This window comes from Ailuropoda melanoleuca, chromosome 12, assembly GCF_002007445.2.
Source record: "Ailuropoda melanoleuca isolate Jingjing chromosome 12, ASM200744v2, whole genome shotgun sequence".
Taxonomy (NCBI): Eukaryota; Metazoa; Chordata; class Mammalia; order Carnivora; family Ursidae; genus Ailuropoda; species Ailuropoda melanoleuca.
The window spans coordinates 40,329,349-40,345,778 of record NC_048229.1 but is presented as its reverse complement, the minus strand read 5'-3'; the positions used below and the strand labels follow the sequence as shown (position 1 = coordinate 40,345,778).

Here is a 16,430-nt window from a genome sequence, read left to right as displayed (position 1 = left end):
TTCGTAAGTGCCAACACTTGGAAGCCACCAAGATGTCCTTCAGTAGGTGAATGGATAAACAGCGGTGGAGCCAGACAATGGAAGATGATTCAGCGTTAAAAAGAAATGAGCCAGTAAAGGCCATGAAAAGACGTGGAGGAGCCTTATGTGCATATGGCGAAGGGAAAGAAGCCAGTCTGAAGAGGTGACGTCCCGTACGATTCCAACTATATGACATTCTGGAAAAGGTAAAGTCTGGAGACGGTTTGATGAGTGGTTGCCTGAGTCAGCTGGGAGACATGGGTGAAAGGCAGAGCACAGAGGAGCTTTAGGGCAGCGAAACGACTCTGTTGGACACTACAATGATGCATGTGTGTGTCCAAATCCATAGAAGGGACACCATCAAGAGTGAACACGAGTGTGCGGTGTGGACTTTGGGTGATAATGATGTGCCAATGCAGGCTCGTCAATTGTCGGAGACGTAGCCCTCGGGTGGCAGGTGTGGATGTCGCAGAGACTGGGCCTTCACCAGTTGTTGATAATGCGGGGGGAGGGGAAATAGAGGCAATCTCTGTCCCTTCCTCTCGATTTTGCTGTGAACCTCAAACTGCTCAAAAAAACCCCAAAGTCTTAAAATTACAATATGACAAGGAGAGACGCCTGGGTGGCCAGTCGGTACAGCATCTGCCTTCGGTTCAGGTCATGATCCCAGGGTCCTGGGATCGAGTCCTGCACTGGCTCCTTGCTCAGCAGGGACCCTGATTCTCCCTCTGTTGCTCCCCTTGCTTGTGCTCTCTCTCTCTGACAAATAAAAAATACATAAAATCTTAATAAAAAAACAAGTTAAGAAAAGTAATATGACAAGGAAAGGGGCAAAATAGGATGGTTAAAAATGGAATATGGGGCACATTGTGCCTTACCCTGCACTCGGAGGTGTGGGGAAGAGGTGGCAAGGGCTGGCTGGCCTCCCCACTTCTCCCACGGGGTGACAGAAGCTTCTCGCCGTCCAGTGGGCTGCATGGAGAGTGGCTGCTACTCCCCACCCTTACCCGTCAGGAGCTCTACCTTGTCAGAATCACCTTTTTAAATGGACATCCGATCAGGGGTCTCCACTGCTCAAAAGCCTCCTGTGACTCCTATGTCACTTCAGATAGAATCCGAAGCCCTCACCCTGGCCTACCGGGCCCCGCAGGATTTGGCTGTGCTCCCTACCTCTTGTCCTCCCTGCCCCAGTCGGCCCCATCCACCATGTAGATACCCACTCCGGAGCCCTTATACACGTGCGGCCTCTGCCCAGAACTTGTGACAGGCTGAATGACAGCCCCCCGAGGGGGTCTCCTCCAAATCCCTGGCATCCGTGAAAAAACGGTACCTTAACATGGTGGAAGGGACTTTGCAGTTACGCTTAAGGTCAGGATCTTGGGATGGGGACGTTATTTCAGATTATCGGATGGGCCCAATGTCATCCTAAAGGTCATTGTAAGAGTAAAGCAGGAGAGTCAGAGTCGAAGAAGGAGATGTGACCCTGGAATCATGGGTCAGAGAGTCAGAGAGATTTGAAAATGCTCCGCCATTGGCTTTGATGATGGAGGACATGTTAAGTTGCTGAAGAGGCAAACAAAGGACTCTCCCCTTCGAGCCTCCAGAAGAATCCAGTCCTGCCGACGCCTTGATTTTAGACCCATTCGAGACCCCAAGCAGACCCGTTTTGGACTTCTGACCTCCAGAACCGTAAAACTGTCCATGTGTGGTGTTTTAAGCCATTCCGTTTGTGGTCATTTGTCGTGGCAGCCATAGGAACCCCATACCTACCGCCCTAGACCCCTACTTGTCTGGATCTTTCTTGTTGTTCAAGACTCATCTGAAATGTCACCTCTTGAGAGACGCTGTCCCTGGCTACTCATTGCAGCTCAATGAATATTTATTGAATGAATCATTGAAAATAGACATGTCCATTTGACCTCAGTAAAGGTTGAAGCAAGAGCCTGCAGACTAACACCTGTGGGCTGATGTGTTTTATTTGGCTGGGTTGTGTTTGAAAATTATTTCAAGCCAATATTTATGAGTTGAAACAGTTTTGCTCAGACATCTCGATTTCCGGAGGCACGTGAAGCTTTCGGAGGAACTCCATTCATGCCTGGTGGAAATCAGCTAGAATTTTCTGACGTGGCCCCAGAGTCCCTCCCCCTCCCAGTATAAAAACTCCTACACTGCCACAGCCCCCGCCAGGCCTTGGCCCTCATGTAGGGTTTCTGCTTGGCCCAGGCAGGCCGCCAAGTTAGCAACCTTGGCACCTCAGCTAGGGTTCCCCTAAAAGCAAATATGAAAAGAGAAAGTATCAACAAGGAGGCAGGAGGTAGGTATGAACAATCAGATGGAAATTCGAGAACTACAAAATACACTAACCCAAGTAAAAGTCTCACTGGACAGACTGAAGAGCAGAAGGAAGATGACACAGGAAGGTGTCAGCAAACTCGAGAGATCAACAGACATTCTCCGACCCACACAGCAGAGAAGATGGGAGGAAGATCAAATCTCGGGGACCTGGGGGGACAGCAACAGCTCTGACGTCCATGTCCTTGGAGTCCTGGGAGAGGAGAGGGAATGTGGGGCAGAGAAAATATTTGAAGAATCTAATCTCGGGGAGAGGAAGTGAGGGAAAGCCAGGCAGGGAAGGGGCTAACCTGATCCACGAGTGCCTTAACGAGCCGCTCGCTGCTGTATCCACTGGAAGCTCGGCGCCACAGAGGACCCGCAGAGGGAATGTGTAGAATGTGGCCCAGAGTTGTGGCTCCCACTCCCATCCCTTCTGGGTAAGGGTTGCTCTCAGGGGCACCAAGCACCCAGCTGCCAGCCTGGTCCATGCCTGGCGCAAGGGAACGTCTGCGTAACTGCTGAAGCTACGGGGGCCTCAGGGAGGGCTGGGGGACATGGGGGGTGTATTTGTTGCCTACCATTGCATAACGAATTGCCAGACATTAAGGGGCTTAAAACAACCCACATGCATGATACCCCAGTGTCTGCGGGTCAGGAGTCCAGAGGCGGCTTGACTGGGTCCTCTGCTCAGGGCCTCCCAAGTCTGCAATCAAAGTGTTGGCCAGGCTGTTCTCATCAGGATGCTTGACTGGAGAACCTGCCTCCGACCTTCTCAGATTGTCGGCCGTGTTCACTTTCTTGTGGTTGTGGCCTCAGGTCCAAAAGACCACTCGCAGCTCCTGGAGGCCACTCACTGTCCCCACCAAGCGGGCCTCCTCAACATGGGGTGAGCCTCTCTCGCTCCAGCAGGCTGAGACGGAGTCTCACGTGATGTCATCTAATCCAGGGCTGACATGCTGACCCCTTCACAATCGGAAGGGGGATATGGTTGGAAACAGGTCACAGGGACCATCCACGTGGAAAGGGAAGGGATTCACACAAAGGTGTGGACACCAGGAGGAGAGAATTGCTGGGATCCCGAGGGTCTGCCTGCCACGGTGGGACACAGACCGCCTGGTTGTGGGTTGTGCTCTTCAGGGCTGTGCGGATAGGCCTGGGCATCCGGCCCGTGCTCAGCTCTTGTCCCCCTCCAGCACCCCAGCTACTACACAATGTGCCCCTGCACGTGCAGGACACAGGGGTTTCTGGGGAGCTGGTCAGGAGGAACCCAGAAGCCTCCTCCCAAGGTCACTGTGTGACCTCTGGCAGGGTGTTTGAAACTCCTGTGCCTTAATATTCTCAGCTACAAATGAGGTTCGTAGGAACCCCAGCTTCATGGGTGGCCTTGAGGATATAATGTTCATAAAGTTCTAATCCTGCCAGGAAATTCACAAACATTTGCCATTCCTGTCTTCATGATTCTCTGCCTCTGCTTCCTGATGGACCCCGTTAAGTTCTCCACGAATGTTCCCCCATTCTGCAGGAATCTTTGCGTCTCTGGGCACTGCACGAAGCCTTAAGCGTTTTGGCAACAGTGTCCAGTAAGTGAGGAGTGAGCTCTGCCCTCTACTCAGGGGCAGAAGTTCTGTTCTGGAAGTTTCAGATCTCTCCTATCGTGGCTTCACAATGGAATAGCAGGGCAATGAATTTTACAAGGCATTAATATTTTATTTCTCACTCTTGCACTCTGCTGAACAGTGTATAGAATTTCTGGGAAGAGCCAGGCTTGGTGATTCCCGTGGGCCAGCTGGGCCCGGCCTGGCGCCTTGTCCTGGTAGAGAGGGTCTGTTTCTCCTTCTCAGTGCCTGAGGGGGCTGTCTGCACTGCAAGAGCCAGGAAGGGTGACACATGTCCAGTGGCCCTGGGCCACCCCCTGGCAGCACGTTCTGCCTTGGAGAGCTATGGCTAAGCCCAAAGGCCCTAGGCACAGTGGGACAGGGTGGGGCAGGCGACAAGCATGGAAAGGCAGCAGCCCAGAGCAGGTCTCAGAGTCTGGGGGCTCCCCACCCCCACCCCATCTCAGCCCTTGTCCTCAGGGGAGTGCAGTCAGGAAGATGGCGACAGTTTACCAACTCCCAGGGACCCACCCTGAAAATGGCCTCATTCCATCTCTCCCTCCCTGTGAGGAACACAAGACTTGAGCCAGGCAACCTGAGTTTGCACTGGAAACTCCCCCCACCCCCACCCCCCACCAATCTCTAGACAGTAGTCTTGTCTCAGCTTCCCCATCTGTGGGACGGGGAGTGCTAATGAGGTAACAGAGCAGGACCTGGAACAGGGAAGGCTCGGCCTCAGCTGTGGCCATGGGTCAGTCTTGCGCCCCCCCCCCCAGTGCCATGGGAAGGACAGTTCACGGGATGAAGACACAGAGACCAGGTGTCCTGGGCACCGAGGGCTCGCTTTATTTCACCAGCAGCACCTGGTCACTTCTTTTGTGGTGGGAAGGGTGGAAGAGCTTGTGCAGCAGCCCGAGCAGGCCCAGGACGATGCCCACCAGCAGCACCAACTTGAGCGCCTTGAGGACAGACCTGGCCTTCCCCTTCCAGGCCTCCCTTGACTCCTGCTGTGGTCTAGGTGCATCTTGGCTGAGGATCTCCGGCAAATCTGGAACGGGCTTGGGGTTGAAGCGAGCCACGAGCTTCTGTTTCACGAAGCACCTGTAAATGGCTGGCTCGAAGACCCGCAGTCGCCTGCCACCGTTGGTGGGTTCCAGAATGGTGTTGTAGTCTTGGTTGGAGAGCTGGCCCTGCCAGGTCAGGGGGATGTCGTTGGCTTCCCAGAGGATGGGCCTGCAAAGGAGGACAAGGTGAGCTGTGGCAGCCCGGGGATGAATGGGAGATGGAGGTCTGGAAGGAGGTGGAGACGGTGGCACCCTCCTCCCTGGGGAACAGCCAACAGGGCACCCCTCCAACAGTGTTTGGGGAAGGCAGGGCCGGGCTGGTGGGGGGCTCGGAGCCCCCTCTCCCACCCTAAATGGGCAAGGGGCATAGGCCTCTAGCTTTTTGAGCCTCGACTTCGTTGCTTGAAAACTGGGGGTGTAAAGATTGTACCTGCCTCACAGGGTTATTTGGAGGAATGAGCGAGAACACTGCCTACGTGAGCACCCCCCCACCCCCCACCCCTGCTCTCCCTGCCCGGCCTCCTTCTCTCTGCTCTCCCTCTCTCTCACTCTGCCCCAGCCACACTGGCCTCAGAGGTGGTCCTCCAACAGGCTGGGCCCCATCCTGCCCCAGGGCCTTTGCCCCTCCCTCCGCTGGGAGTGCTCTCCCTCAGCACACAGGGGCTCCCTCACGTCCTTTCAGTCTTGGCAACTTCTCAGAAGGCTTCCCTGCCCTCCGTATTTAAACCAACCCTCTCCTTCACTCCCACCCCCTCCCGGCCCTTACCGCCATTTAGAATACCGCATGTTTTATTCACGAGATTGTTTAGGGCTCCAGGAAGGCAGGGATCGTTTCCGGTTTTGGTCCCTGCTGCATGCCAGGTACCAAGAATAGTGCTTGGCTTGTAAACACTCAGTGAAACCGTGGTAAGTGAACTAGCAAACTGGGCACATAACACAGCCATCATGGCGGAGGAAGAGAAGAAACACTCCATGGACAACACTGACACGGCCAATAATCATACAAGCAAAAACTAACACATCTTAGAGTGTGGAACTTTCGTCAGACACTGTTGTAAGTGTCGTTATAGGCATTTGCCCCCTCGGACATGACAATGACCCCATGAGACCGGGGCCAGCAAGACCTCTGTACTGAGCTGGATAATGTCCTCACCAAGTGCGTGTTCTAAACCTCAGAATATGACCTTATTTGGAAATCGGGGTGTTGCAGATGTAATTAGTTAAGATGAGGTCTGACTGAAGTATCCCCGGGCTCTAAATCCAAAATGACCTGTGTCCTTTTAAGAAAAGGAGGAGGGGCGCCTGGGTGGCGCAGTCGTTAAGCGTCTGCCTTCGGCTCAGGGCGTGATCCTGGCATTATGGGATCGAGCCCCACATCAGGCTCCTCTGTTATGAGCCTGCTTCTTCCTCTCCCACTCCCCCTGCTTGTGTTCCCTCTCTCGCTGGCTGTCTCTATCTCTGTCAAATAAATAAATAAAATCTAAAAAAAAAAAAAGAAAAAAATGAAAAGGAGGAGACACAGAGACAAAAACACAGGGAAAAGGCCAAGTGATGATGGACAGATCAGGAAGACATAGCTAGAAGCTAAGGAAGGCCAAGGCTTGCCCGCCACTCCCAGAAGCGAGGAGGAAGCAAGGATGGATTCCAGCCAGCATCTCAGAGGGCACGGGGCCCTGCTGGCACTTTGACTTTGTACTTCCGACCTCCAGACTGTAAGAGAATACATTTCAGTTGTTTTTAGCCACCCCAGTGCGTGGTACTATAGGACAGCCCGAGGAAACTCATGCAACCCCCATTCAACAGACAGGGAGACTGAGGCCCAGAAAGAAGCCACAGGCCCAAAGTCACACAGTTGTGAAGTGTGGAGACCAGGCCGGGCTGAATCCAGAGTCCAACACATAAACCTCACATGGAATGCCACTCTACTCAACCCCCTAGAGACGTGGCAACTCTTGAAGCCTCAGTGACCTCCCTTGATTCTTTTTTTCTTGTTTTAAAGTGGGCTCCACACCCAGCATGGGGCCCAATGTGGGGCTTGAATTCACAACCCTGAGATCAAGACCTGAGTTGAGATCAAGAGTTGGATGCTTAACCGACTGAGCCACCCAGGCGCCCCACCTCTCTTGATTCTTCTCCGGGGTTCCTGATGACTGGCACTCAGGAACTGCTTGTCTGGCAAATGACACAGAGCAGGTGTCCCTGGCAGATAGCAGGGCCTCGGGCACTTTCCTGAGCTGGGGGGGTTTTGTAGAGACTACGGGCTAGTTTTATACTTAAAGGAGGAGGAAAAAAAGGAGGAAGGGAGACAAAAGAGAGTATGGGAAAGAGAAGAAAAGTCACAGCTGGAATAAGGAACACCAGACAGAGGTGGTGGGACCAGATTTGACAGAGCAGGTGGCTGCAGAGGCCCCAAGAGGTTGCGTAGGCTCCCCCCTTGCAAGGGAGTGGTTGTCACAGGCCCATGGGGAAGGAGGGTGAGGGGGACCCCAGGGCCAAGAATGTAGGATTTAGGGTCGCCACGGCTCACCCTGGACTAGGACTGCACCCCTCCAACTATAGTTTCCCCATCTCTTAAATGGACCCCCGCAGAGTCACCTATAGATAGATCCCTGGGGGCAGGTGAGCCACACGGATCCTGAATCCTCACTGATCTCAAAGTTGTCGAAGGTGATGACATCCAACGTGGATGTTTGGCACGGGACCTGGCAGGCCTCCACCTGCATCTCGGGCCGCATGCGGCTAGACAACAGTTTCATATCTCCCAGGTAGAGCCAGCAGGGCACGGGCTCCTGCAAGGGCTCCACAATGTAGCAGTAGCCCAGGCGCTTCCGCTCCCCCGGCTCCCCGCAGCGGTTACAGTCCTGCCAGGGCTCCCACCGGGTGAAGACGAGCTCCTCACCACCCAGACTCAGGGTCTCGTTCCGCAGGGGCTTCTGGCCCAGGCCTTTGTGGGTAATATGCAGGGTGCTGACATCCTGGAAATCAATCTCGTACTGCACCACTTGGATGCCATTCTTGTCCCGGCAGCGGTAGAAGCCCGTCTGGGAGGGCAACGGGTTTCTGATGAGAATGCCGGATTCGGATATTATTTCTATGTTGGGAACACTGGACACTTCCTTGGACCAGCTGGTCTTGTCTTGCAGGAAGAAGTACCACTGTGCCCCAGAAGTGTTGCAGGGCAAGAAGATGTCATTGTCTGAGAGGAGGGCTTTTTGGCATTGCTTCTCGTTGGGACAGTTGAAGGAAGCATAGAGCCCCAGCAAGGGGGCAGCGAGGCTGAGCAGCAGCCACAGGGTGGTGAGCATGGTGGACTGGGACCAGGGCAGTGGGCAGGGCACCACCCTGGCCATTGTGAAGTCACCCCTGAAACCCAGGGCCCAGTGAGGGTGAGTTGGCCTGTGGTCCACTGCATGGGTGTGTGAGGTCACAATCCCCATTTGGTTGGTGACAGTTTAACAACTCTGTTTCGTGTCTATTCCAAGTCCTCCACTCTGCTGGGATAGGAAGAAACTTAATTTATCTATTCAGGGTTTTCTCTACCATTCCCTGCTTTGGCATTCAAGCATCACATGTGAGCATTCGACACATTTTTCCCCGAACACCGACCATGTTCTGGGCACGATTCTTAGTGCTGTGAGTGGAGAAGTGAATAAATCCTCACTGGTTACCATTCTGACTTCCTATCCCTTTCTCTCCAGCCCTTCCTCCCCAGCCATGCTGGCCTCCCTGCCATCTCCTGAAAACATCAGGCAAGCAAAGGACTCCTGCCTCGGGACCTTTGCGCACACTGGTCCCAGACTCTTTCCACAGATAGCTGTGTGATTCAACTCATTTTAAACAAATAAATATTTTCCTCCTTCCCAAACCATTTCCTAAACTCCTTCTCAGTCCTGAAATTAAAAATAATTATCATGCAGCCTTGATCTGCCATCACTCACTCATTTCACAAATGTTTACCAAAGGCCTACCATGTGCTGGCCCTTATTCTAATCACAGCCCTGAGCAGGTTAAACAAAGCCTCCCCCCCCCACTTGGACTTACCTTCTAGTGGAAGAGACAGATAATAAGCAAATATGGAATACACAATATCAGATACAGCCGATTCTCCTTATTCGTGGCAGTTGTAACTGTTCTATAAAGTTGCTGAATTAGCAAATACTGAAACATTGTTCCTAAGAGAAATGCAGGCTTAAGATCCTACAGGCCTTTGGTCTTAACATTTTTGTCAACTGCTGGACACATAACCTTGCTTTATGTGTATTTTTCTTTAAAGACCTCTTATTTAATATATATTGTTAATTTGTTAACATTGAACTTGTAACCAACAGCACTATTAACTCATGCCTGAACAAAGCTTATCTAATACACGTGTTTTCTTCATAAGACACCTCACAGCCTTCTTGTGCTTAGGGGCACTGGCCAGCGCTTTCAGCACTGCCTGGGAGCCATTTTAAATAGGAGAATCAACAAAAAGTACAAAAATGCAACAACAACAACAACAAGTGGCCTTAAACAGACCCTGAAAAGGATACTTGTTACTAGTAAGAAAGCTGAAACCAGAAGGCGGTCGCATGGTGTTGGACCTTGGCTGGGAATGTGCTCAAAGTTTTCACCACTCCGTGCGTGTCTGCAGGTGACTACACAGCCAGTGTGGGTAGTGCCCCGGGGCCACAATACATGTTAGCAAGCCGGTGAATTCACAAGTATGGAGTCCTCAAATCATGAGGATAACCCAATAATTGCTAAGGATAAGAAGAGAGCAGGGAACTGGGGCTAGAAAGTGACGTGTTGGTATGTGGGTGTGAACTCTTTCAGGCAGCATGATCAGGCCTGTCTGAGCACTCGCGAGGAGGTGAAGTTCCACAAACACGGGAATAAAGTGAGATAAAGAGCCATGTGGATAGCTGAAGGAAGAATATTCCCAAGAGATGGTTAGACCCTGATACAGCTGCCATATTTAAAGGACATAGAGGCCAGAGTGACTAAGGAGTAGTGGACAAGAGGGAGAGTGGTGAGTGGGTGAGGTCAGAGGTTCATGAGGTCTTTGCTAAGACATCCTGCCTTGCTGTATACCTGGCTCCCTATGGTTGGGGGCTCTCTTAGTTGTGTCCCTGTCCCATGCGGGGACCTCTACAGGCTGTGCTTGGCATAAGATGTTTGCTTAGACTGGAACTGCTGCTTCTAGGGCATTTTGCTGCCACCTTCACCCCAGGAGTGGACCACACATCCCCTCTGTTCTCACATCTGTTAAAACCACCTAGAGTTTTTGTCTGCTTCCCAGGACCTTACAAAGTCCCTCTGCCGCAGATACACTAACATCTACACTTCTGTTGCTTCTCTTCCAGCTCCCTGTCTCTCTCTCCTCCACCCAGGTATCTTTTCTAAACAAGTAAGCAGGGCTACGCAGACACTGTGCGATACCCCACTTCTGATTTTCACATTGTCTAGGTGAGAAGTAACAAACTGGCTGGATACAGCCTGAATAAATGTTTTCATTGGTCTCTCTAGGATGTTTTTAGAATATTTAAATCAGTGACCAACATGTAAAATCCAAGAGATTTCATATGAGAATTCAGATTCCCTGCTATTCTTTAAATAGTGTGGGTAAGGTTTCCGCTTACGGCTACAATTGGGAAGCTTTCATCAGACCAACACTCTTGCTAATAACAACTATACACCTTAAGATAACTGTGATTAATATGTCCGGGAGATGACAAGATGAGGATTTTGAACCTATATAGAAGAATCAAATGGAAATACTAGAACTAAAAAATAAAATTTCTGAAATTGAGAATTCACTAGAAAGGGTAGCAAGCTATTAGATACAACAGAAAAGAGGATTAAGTAAGTAAAAGATGGGCCCACAGAAAAATGTCTATACTGAAGCATGAAAAAAAAAAGATAGGAAAATACAGAAAAGAGTGTAAGAGACATATAAAACATGGTGAAAAGTTCTAACATTCCTGTAAATGGAGATTCAGACACAAAGGAGAGACAGGAACATAAGTAACATTTTAAGACACTGAATGAAAACTTTCCAAAACTGTTGAAAGACATCAAGCAACAAATTCAAGATGGCCTTCAAACCTAGTGCAGAATATATATAAATGAAGCCACCCCTAGGCAAGTTATAGGAAAATGCTACTGAAAACCAAAGAGGAAATAATAAAAATGGCCAGAGAGGAAAAAGATATATGCTTTCAAAGTAACAATCATAAGATCCTACATGGACTTTTAAAAATTATTATTATTATTGTTATTATTATTATTATTAAGTAGGCTCCACACCCAGCATGGAGCCCAATGCAGGGCTTGAACTCATGATCCTGAGATCAAGACATGAGCTGAGATCATGATCCTACACTGACTTTTAAAAAGAAATGATGAGGGGCACCTGGGTGGCTCAGTCAGTAAGGCGTCTGGCTCTTGGATTCAGCTTAGGTCATGACTGAGGGTCATGGTATTGAGTGCCACACTGGGCTCTGCGCTCAGCAGGGAGTCTGCTTTTCTCCCTCTCCCTCTGCCCCTCCCCTCACATGCTCTCTCTCTCTCTTTCTCCCTCTCTCTAAAATAAATAAATAAATCTTAAAAAATAAAAAAATAAAATAAATAAAAATAAAAGATGGAAGCTAGAAGACAATGGAATGTCACCTTCAAAGCACTAAAAGAAAATGACTGCCAATCTAGAATTCTATATGTAGAGTTCTGTATTCCACAATAAAAATACTCTTTAAAGATAGAGGCAAAAAATAAAGATATTTTTAGATGAAAACTGAGAGAATTTACCACAGCAGAGTACACCAAAAGTAATACTAAAGAGAATTCTTCAGGCAGCAGGAAAATGATCCCAAATGGAAGCAAGGTAATGCAGGAATGAAAACTACTAAAGAGCAAATATGTGGGTAAAATTAAATGAGTATTTAGAGTGTTTAAAAATAATGTTTTGTGGGGGCGCCTTTGGCTCAGGTCATTATCCCAGGGTCCTGGGATCAAGCCCCGCATTGGGCTCCCTGCTCAGCGGGAAGCCTGCTTCTCCCTCTTCCACTTCCCTTGCTTGTGTTCCCTCTCTCGCTGTGTCTCTCTCTGTCAAATAAATAAAATCTTAAAAAAAAATAATATCTTGTAGGGTTTAAAATACATTTAAAGGGGCGCCTGGGTGGCACAGCGGTTGGGCGTCTGCCTTCGGCTCAGGGCGTGATCCCGGCGTTATGGGTTCGAGCCCCACATCAGGCTCCTCTGCTGTGAGCCTGCTTCTTCCTCTCCCACCCCCTGCTTGTGTTCCCTCTCTCGCTAGCTGTCTCTATCTCTGTCAAATAAATAAATAAAATCTTTAAAAATAAATAAAATAAATAAAATAAAATACATTTAAAATAAAAATACCTGATAGTAAGAGCATGACAGTTGAAAGGGGAACAAATGGAGCTAAAAAGTTATAAGGTCTCTACATTATCTAGGAAATGGTACAAGTACGAATTTATATTATATTCTAATGAGTGAGAATTAATTTTGTAATCTCTGGAGAAAATAATAAAAGAATGCATATCTAATAAAGCAATAGAGGGGAAAATGGGATAATTAAAAAATATTCGGTGAAAAAATATACTTAGTGAATCCAGTACTATGTTGAATAAAAGTTGTGAGAGTGGATACCCTTGTCTTGTTCCTGACCTTAGGGGGAAAGCTCTCAATTCTTCGCCACTGAATATCATGTTCACCGTGGGTTTTCATATATGGTCTTTGTTGAGGGCTTTTATCATGAATGGGTGTTGTACTTTTTGTCAAATGCTTTTTCTGCATTTATTGAAATGATCGTATGGTTTTTAACCTTTCTCTAATTAATGTGATATATTACATTGATTGATTTGCAAATAGTGAACCACTCTTGCATCCGAGGAATAAATCCCATTCTCAAGTACCAGAAATCAATTAGATAGAAAACAAAACTACAATAAACAAAACCAATAAACCCAAAGTTGGTTCTTTAAAAGATGAATGAGATTGATAAAACCCTAGCAAGACTAATCAAGAAAAAAACAGGAAGAAGGCCTAAATAATAAATACTAGTAATGAAAAAAGAGAGATTACTACAGATCATACAGGCATAAAAAGATAATCAGATGATATTAAAAACAACTTTTGGCCAAAACCTTTAAAAATTTAGATAAAAAGGATAAATTCATTGAAAAATTTAACAGCACTGGCACAAGAAAAAATCTGAACTGTTCTATATTTATAATGAAAGAAACTGAATCTGTAATTAAAAACCTATGCACAAAAAACTAATGCCAGAAAGCTTTACCATTGAATTCTTCCAAATATTTCTCAAAAATTAGGAAATAGCATCAATCTTTCAAAATCTTTCCAGAAATATAAAAAGACGAAACACTTCCGAACTTCTATGAGGCCTGCATCACCTTAATACCAAAACCATATAAGGTTATTACAACTAAGGAAAATCTCAGGCCAATCTCTGTCATGAACAAGGACACAATATCCTAAACAAAATATTAGCAAATTTCCTCTAATGATAAACAAAAATAATAAATAACATGACCACATTGGGTTTATCCCAGGAAGGCAAGGTTGTGTTTACATATGAACACAATAAATGAAATTCACCATAATATCATAAAAAAGGAGAAAAACCATATTATCATCTCAGTAGATGCAGAAAATGCATTTGATAAAATTCAACACTCATTCATGGATCAAAACTTTTGGAAAACTAGGAATAAAAGGGAATTTTATTAATCTGATAGTTTTTCTATTAAAAAAACCTAGGGCAGTATTATTTACTAGTGAAATATTAAGAACAACATATGCATGTCTGCCATCAACTTCTCTAGTCAGCATTTTATTGGACGTAAGTGAATTTAGCAAAATAATTTGATACAAAATCATATACAAATGCCAAATATAGGAACGCCTGGGTGGCTCAGTTGGTTAAGCATCTGCCTTTGGATTGGGTCATGATCCTGGGGTCCTGGGATCGAGTCCTGCATTGGGCTCCTTGCTCAGCGGGGAGCCTGCTTCTCCCTCTGCCTGCCACTCCCCCTGCTTGTGTGTTCTCTCTCTCTCTCTCTCTGACAAATAAATAAATAAAATCTTGAAAAAAACAAATACCAAATGTATTTTTATAGACCAACAACAAACGATTAGAAGATGAAATTTAAAAAATAAATTTGTCTCACTAGTTGCCCCTCCAAAGCTAACAGGCATGTGTTCTAGCCCTGCACTCACCTGCAACCCTGCTAAAGCTGATGAGTGCACCCAGTCCTGTGCTCCCCTCCTGCCTCATCAAAGTTAGCAGGTACACACGATTGACACAGGGGATTCTCCCTTGATTGCCTGGTTCTGGTGGCTGGTTGGGGTGTGTATGTGTGAGGGTTTGTGTTTCCGGGCTCCGTGGGACTGAAACAAATGGAGAGACAGCTCTTGGCAGGCTACTATCCCCAGGGCACTCCACAGACAGCAGAATGAAACACATCACAGTCTTCCCGTGAAAAAGACCTATGTACTCATCCTAGAGATTTAGCCTGAGGGCCAGGCTTCTAGTCTGCCGTACATCTAGAGGCTATGAAGGAGTTCTCAGGGAATGTAGGGCAAGGGACAACAACTATTTGCTCCCCTTGGTCTCACTACAGTTCACTGTTACCTCCAAGAAAGGAGCTTATATACTTACCTGGAGCCCCAATTGTCAGTACTCTCACAGAAGGGACACCTTCAGATCACCTAGTCTAGAGATCAGCAAGGTTTACAATTGCAATCCGATAGGACTCTATAAATTTGCATAATTTAAAAGCTGCTGCCAGAGGGTCTGGCTTCCAATCAGCCAGAAACCAGGTGCTGACTGAAATTTCTCCCTTTGAAACTCTGACAGGTCTTGGCATACCCTCAACAACTGGGACCTATTGAGATTAATTCAGGCTGCTTGGACATTCACAAAGGTATGAGAGAAAACCAAGAACTAGGACAAGGTTGGATGATAAAGGTTCATCTCCTACACAAGGTCACTCATTCAAGACTGGGAGAGGTAGCTGTTTCACCTAATACACAGAAACAAACACAGATAGTTGAGCAAGATGAGGAAACAGAAGAGTTTGTTCCAAATGAAGGAACAAGATAAAACTTCAGAAAAAAATAAAATAGAGACAATTGGGGCGCCTGGGTGGCACAGCAGTTAAGCGTCTGCCTTTCGGCTCAGGGCGTGATCCCGGTGTTATGGGATCGAGCCCCACATCGGGCTCCTCTGCTGAGAGCCTGCTTCTTCCTCTCCCACTCCCTCTGCTTGTGTTCCCTCTCTTGCTGGCTGTCTCTATCTCTGTCGAATAAATAAATAAAATCTTTAAAAAAAATAGAGACAATTAATTTACCTGATAGAGTAAGAGTTCAAAGTAATGGTCATAAAGATATTCAGGAGAAGAATGGGTGAACACAGTGAGAACTTCAACTGAAAAAAAAATTAATTAATAAAATCTAAGAAAGTACCAAACAGAACCCGCAGAACTGTAAACAATAACTCAGCTTCAAATACACTAGAGGGGTGAGGTTCAACAGCAGACTAGATGAAACAGAAGAAAAGATCAGTGATCTGGAAGACAGGGCAGTGGAACTCACACAAACAGAGCAGCAAAAAGAAAAAAAAAGAATTTCAAAAAAGTAAAGATAGTTTAAGGGACCTATAGGACAATATCAAACAAAATAATATTCACATTATAGGAGCCTCAGAAGGAGAAGAGAGAGAGAAGGGAGAAGAAAACTTATTTGAAGAAATAATGGCTGAAAACTTCCTTAAACACACATCCAGATCCAGGAGTCCCAGAGAATTTAAAAAAAAAAAAAAAGATGAACCCAAAGAGATCCACACCAAGACACATTTATAACTACAATGTCAAAAGTTAAAAATAAAGAGAGACTCTTAAAAGCAGTGAGAGAAAAACAACTTGTTACATACAAGGGGAGCCCCCCAATAACACTATCAGCAGATTTTTCAGCAGAAATGTTGCAGGACAGAAGAGAGTGGCATAATATATTCAAAATGTTGAAATGAAAAAACTTCCAACCAAGAATACTCTACCTGGAAGGGTTATCATTTAAAACCGAAGGAGAGAAAAAAGAGTTTTCCAGACAAGCAGAAGTTAAAGAAGTTCAAATTACTGAAGATGGCGGAGGAGTAGGGGACACCTTTTTCAGCCGGTCCCCTGAGTTGAGCTGGATAGGTACCAGACCAGCAGGAATATCCACGGAATCAGCCTGAGACGCAGGAAGATACATCTGGATCTCTACAAATGAACATCTCCAGCGCTGAGTATCGAGGTACGAAGCGGGGAGCCGTGAAACCGCGCACAGATATCGGAAGCTAAACAGAAGGGGGAGGGAGCCGCCGTGTCAGGGCGCCGGGAAGCGGTAGCCACCT

The 16,430-nt window shown here is 47.3% G+C and overlaps 1 protein-coding gene across 1 annotated transcript; it reads right to left on the bottom strand.

The window, feature by feature from the left end:
• Positions 1–4,682: 4,682 nt before the first annotated feature.
• FAM187B (family with sequence similarity 187 member B) lies at positions 4,683–9,035 on the bottom strand. The gene is made up of 2 exons (XM_002920923.3): positions 7,610–9,035; positions 4,683–5,183 (listed from the first exon to the last, which is right to left on the bottom strand). Exons 1-2 carry the CDS (start codon positions 8,449–8,451, stop codon positions 4,796–4,798), a joined length of 1,230 nt encoding a protein of 409 aa, XP_002920969.2. The 5' UTR covers positions 8,452–9,035; the 3' UTR covers positions 4,683–4,795.
• Positions 9,036–16,430: the final 7,395 nt, after the last annotated feature.

Bases quoted from the DNA above. Each gene is read 5' to 3' on its own strand.
- FAM187B (XM_002920923.3), bottom strand. From the start codon at position 8,451: ATGGGGATTGTGACCTCACACACCCATGCAGTGGACCACAGGCCAACT. The intron at 5,184-7,609 runs GTGACTCTGCGG...CCTCCTTTGCAG, and splicing joins CCCCAGGGATCTATCTATAG to GCCCATCCTCTGGGAAGCCA.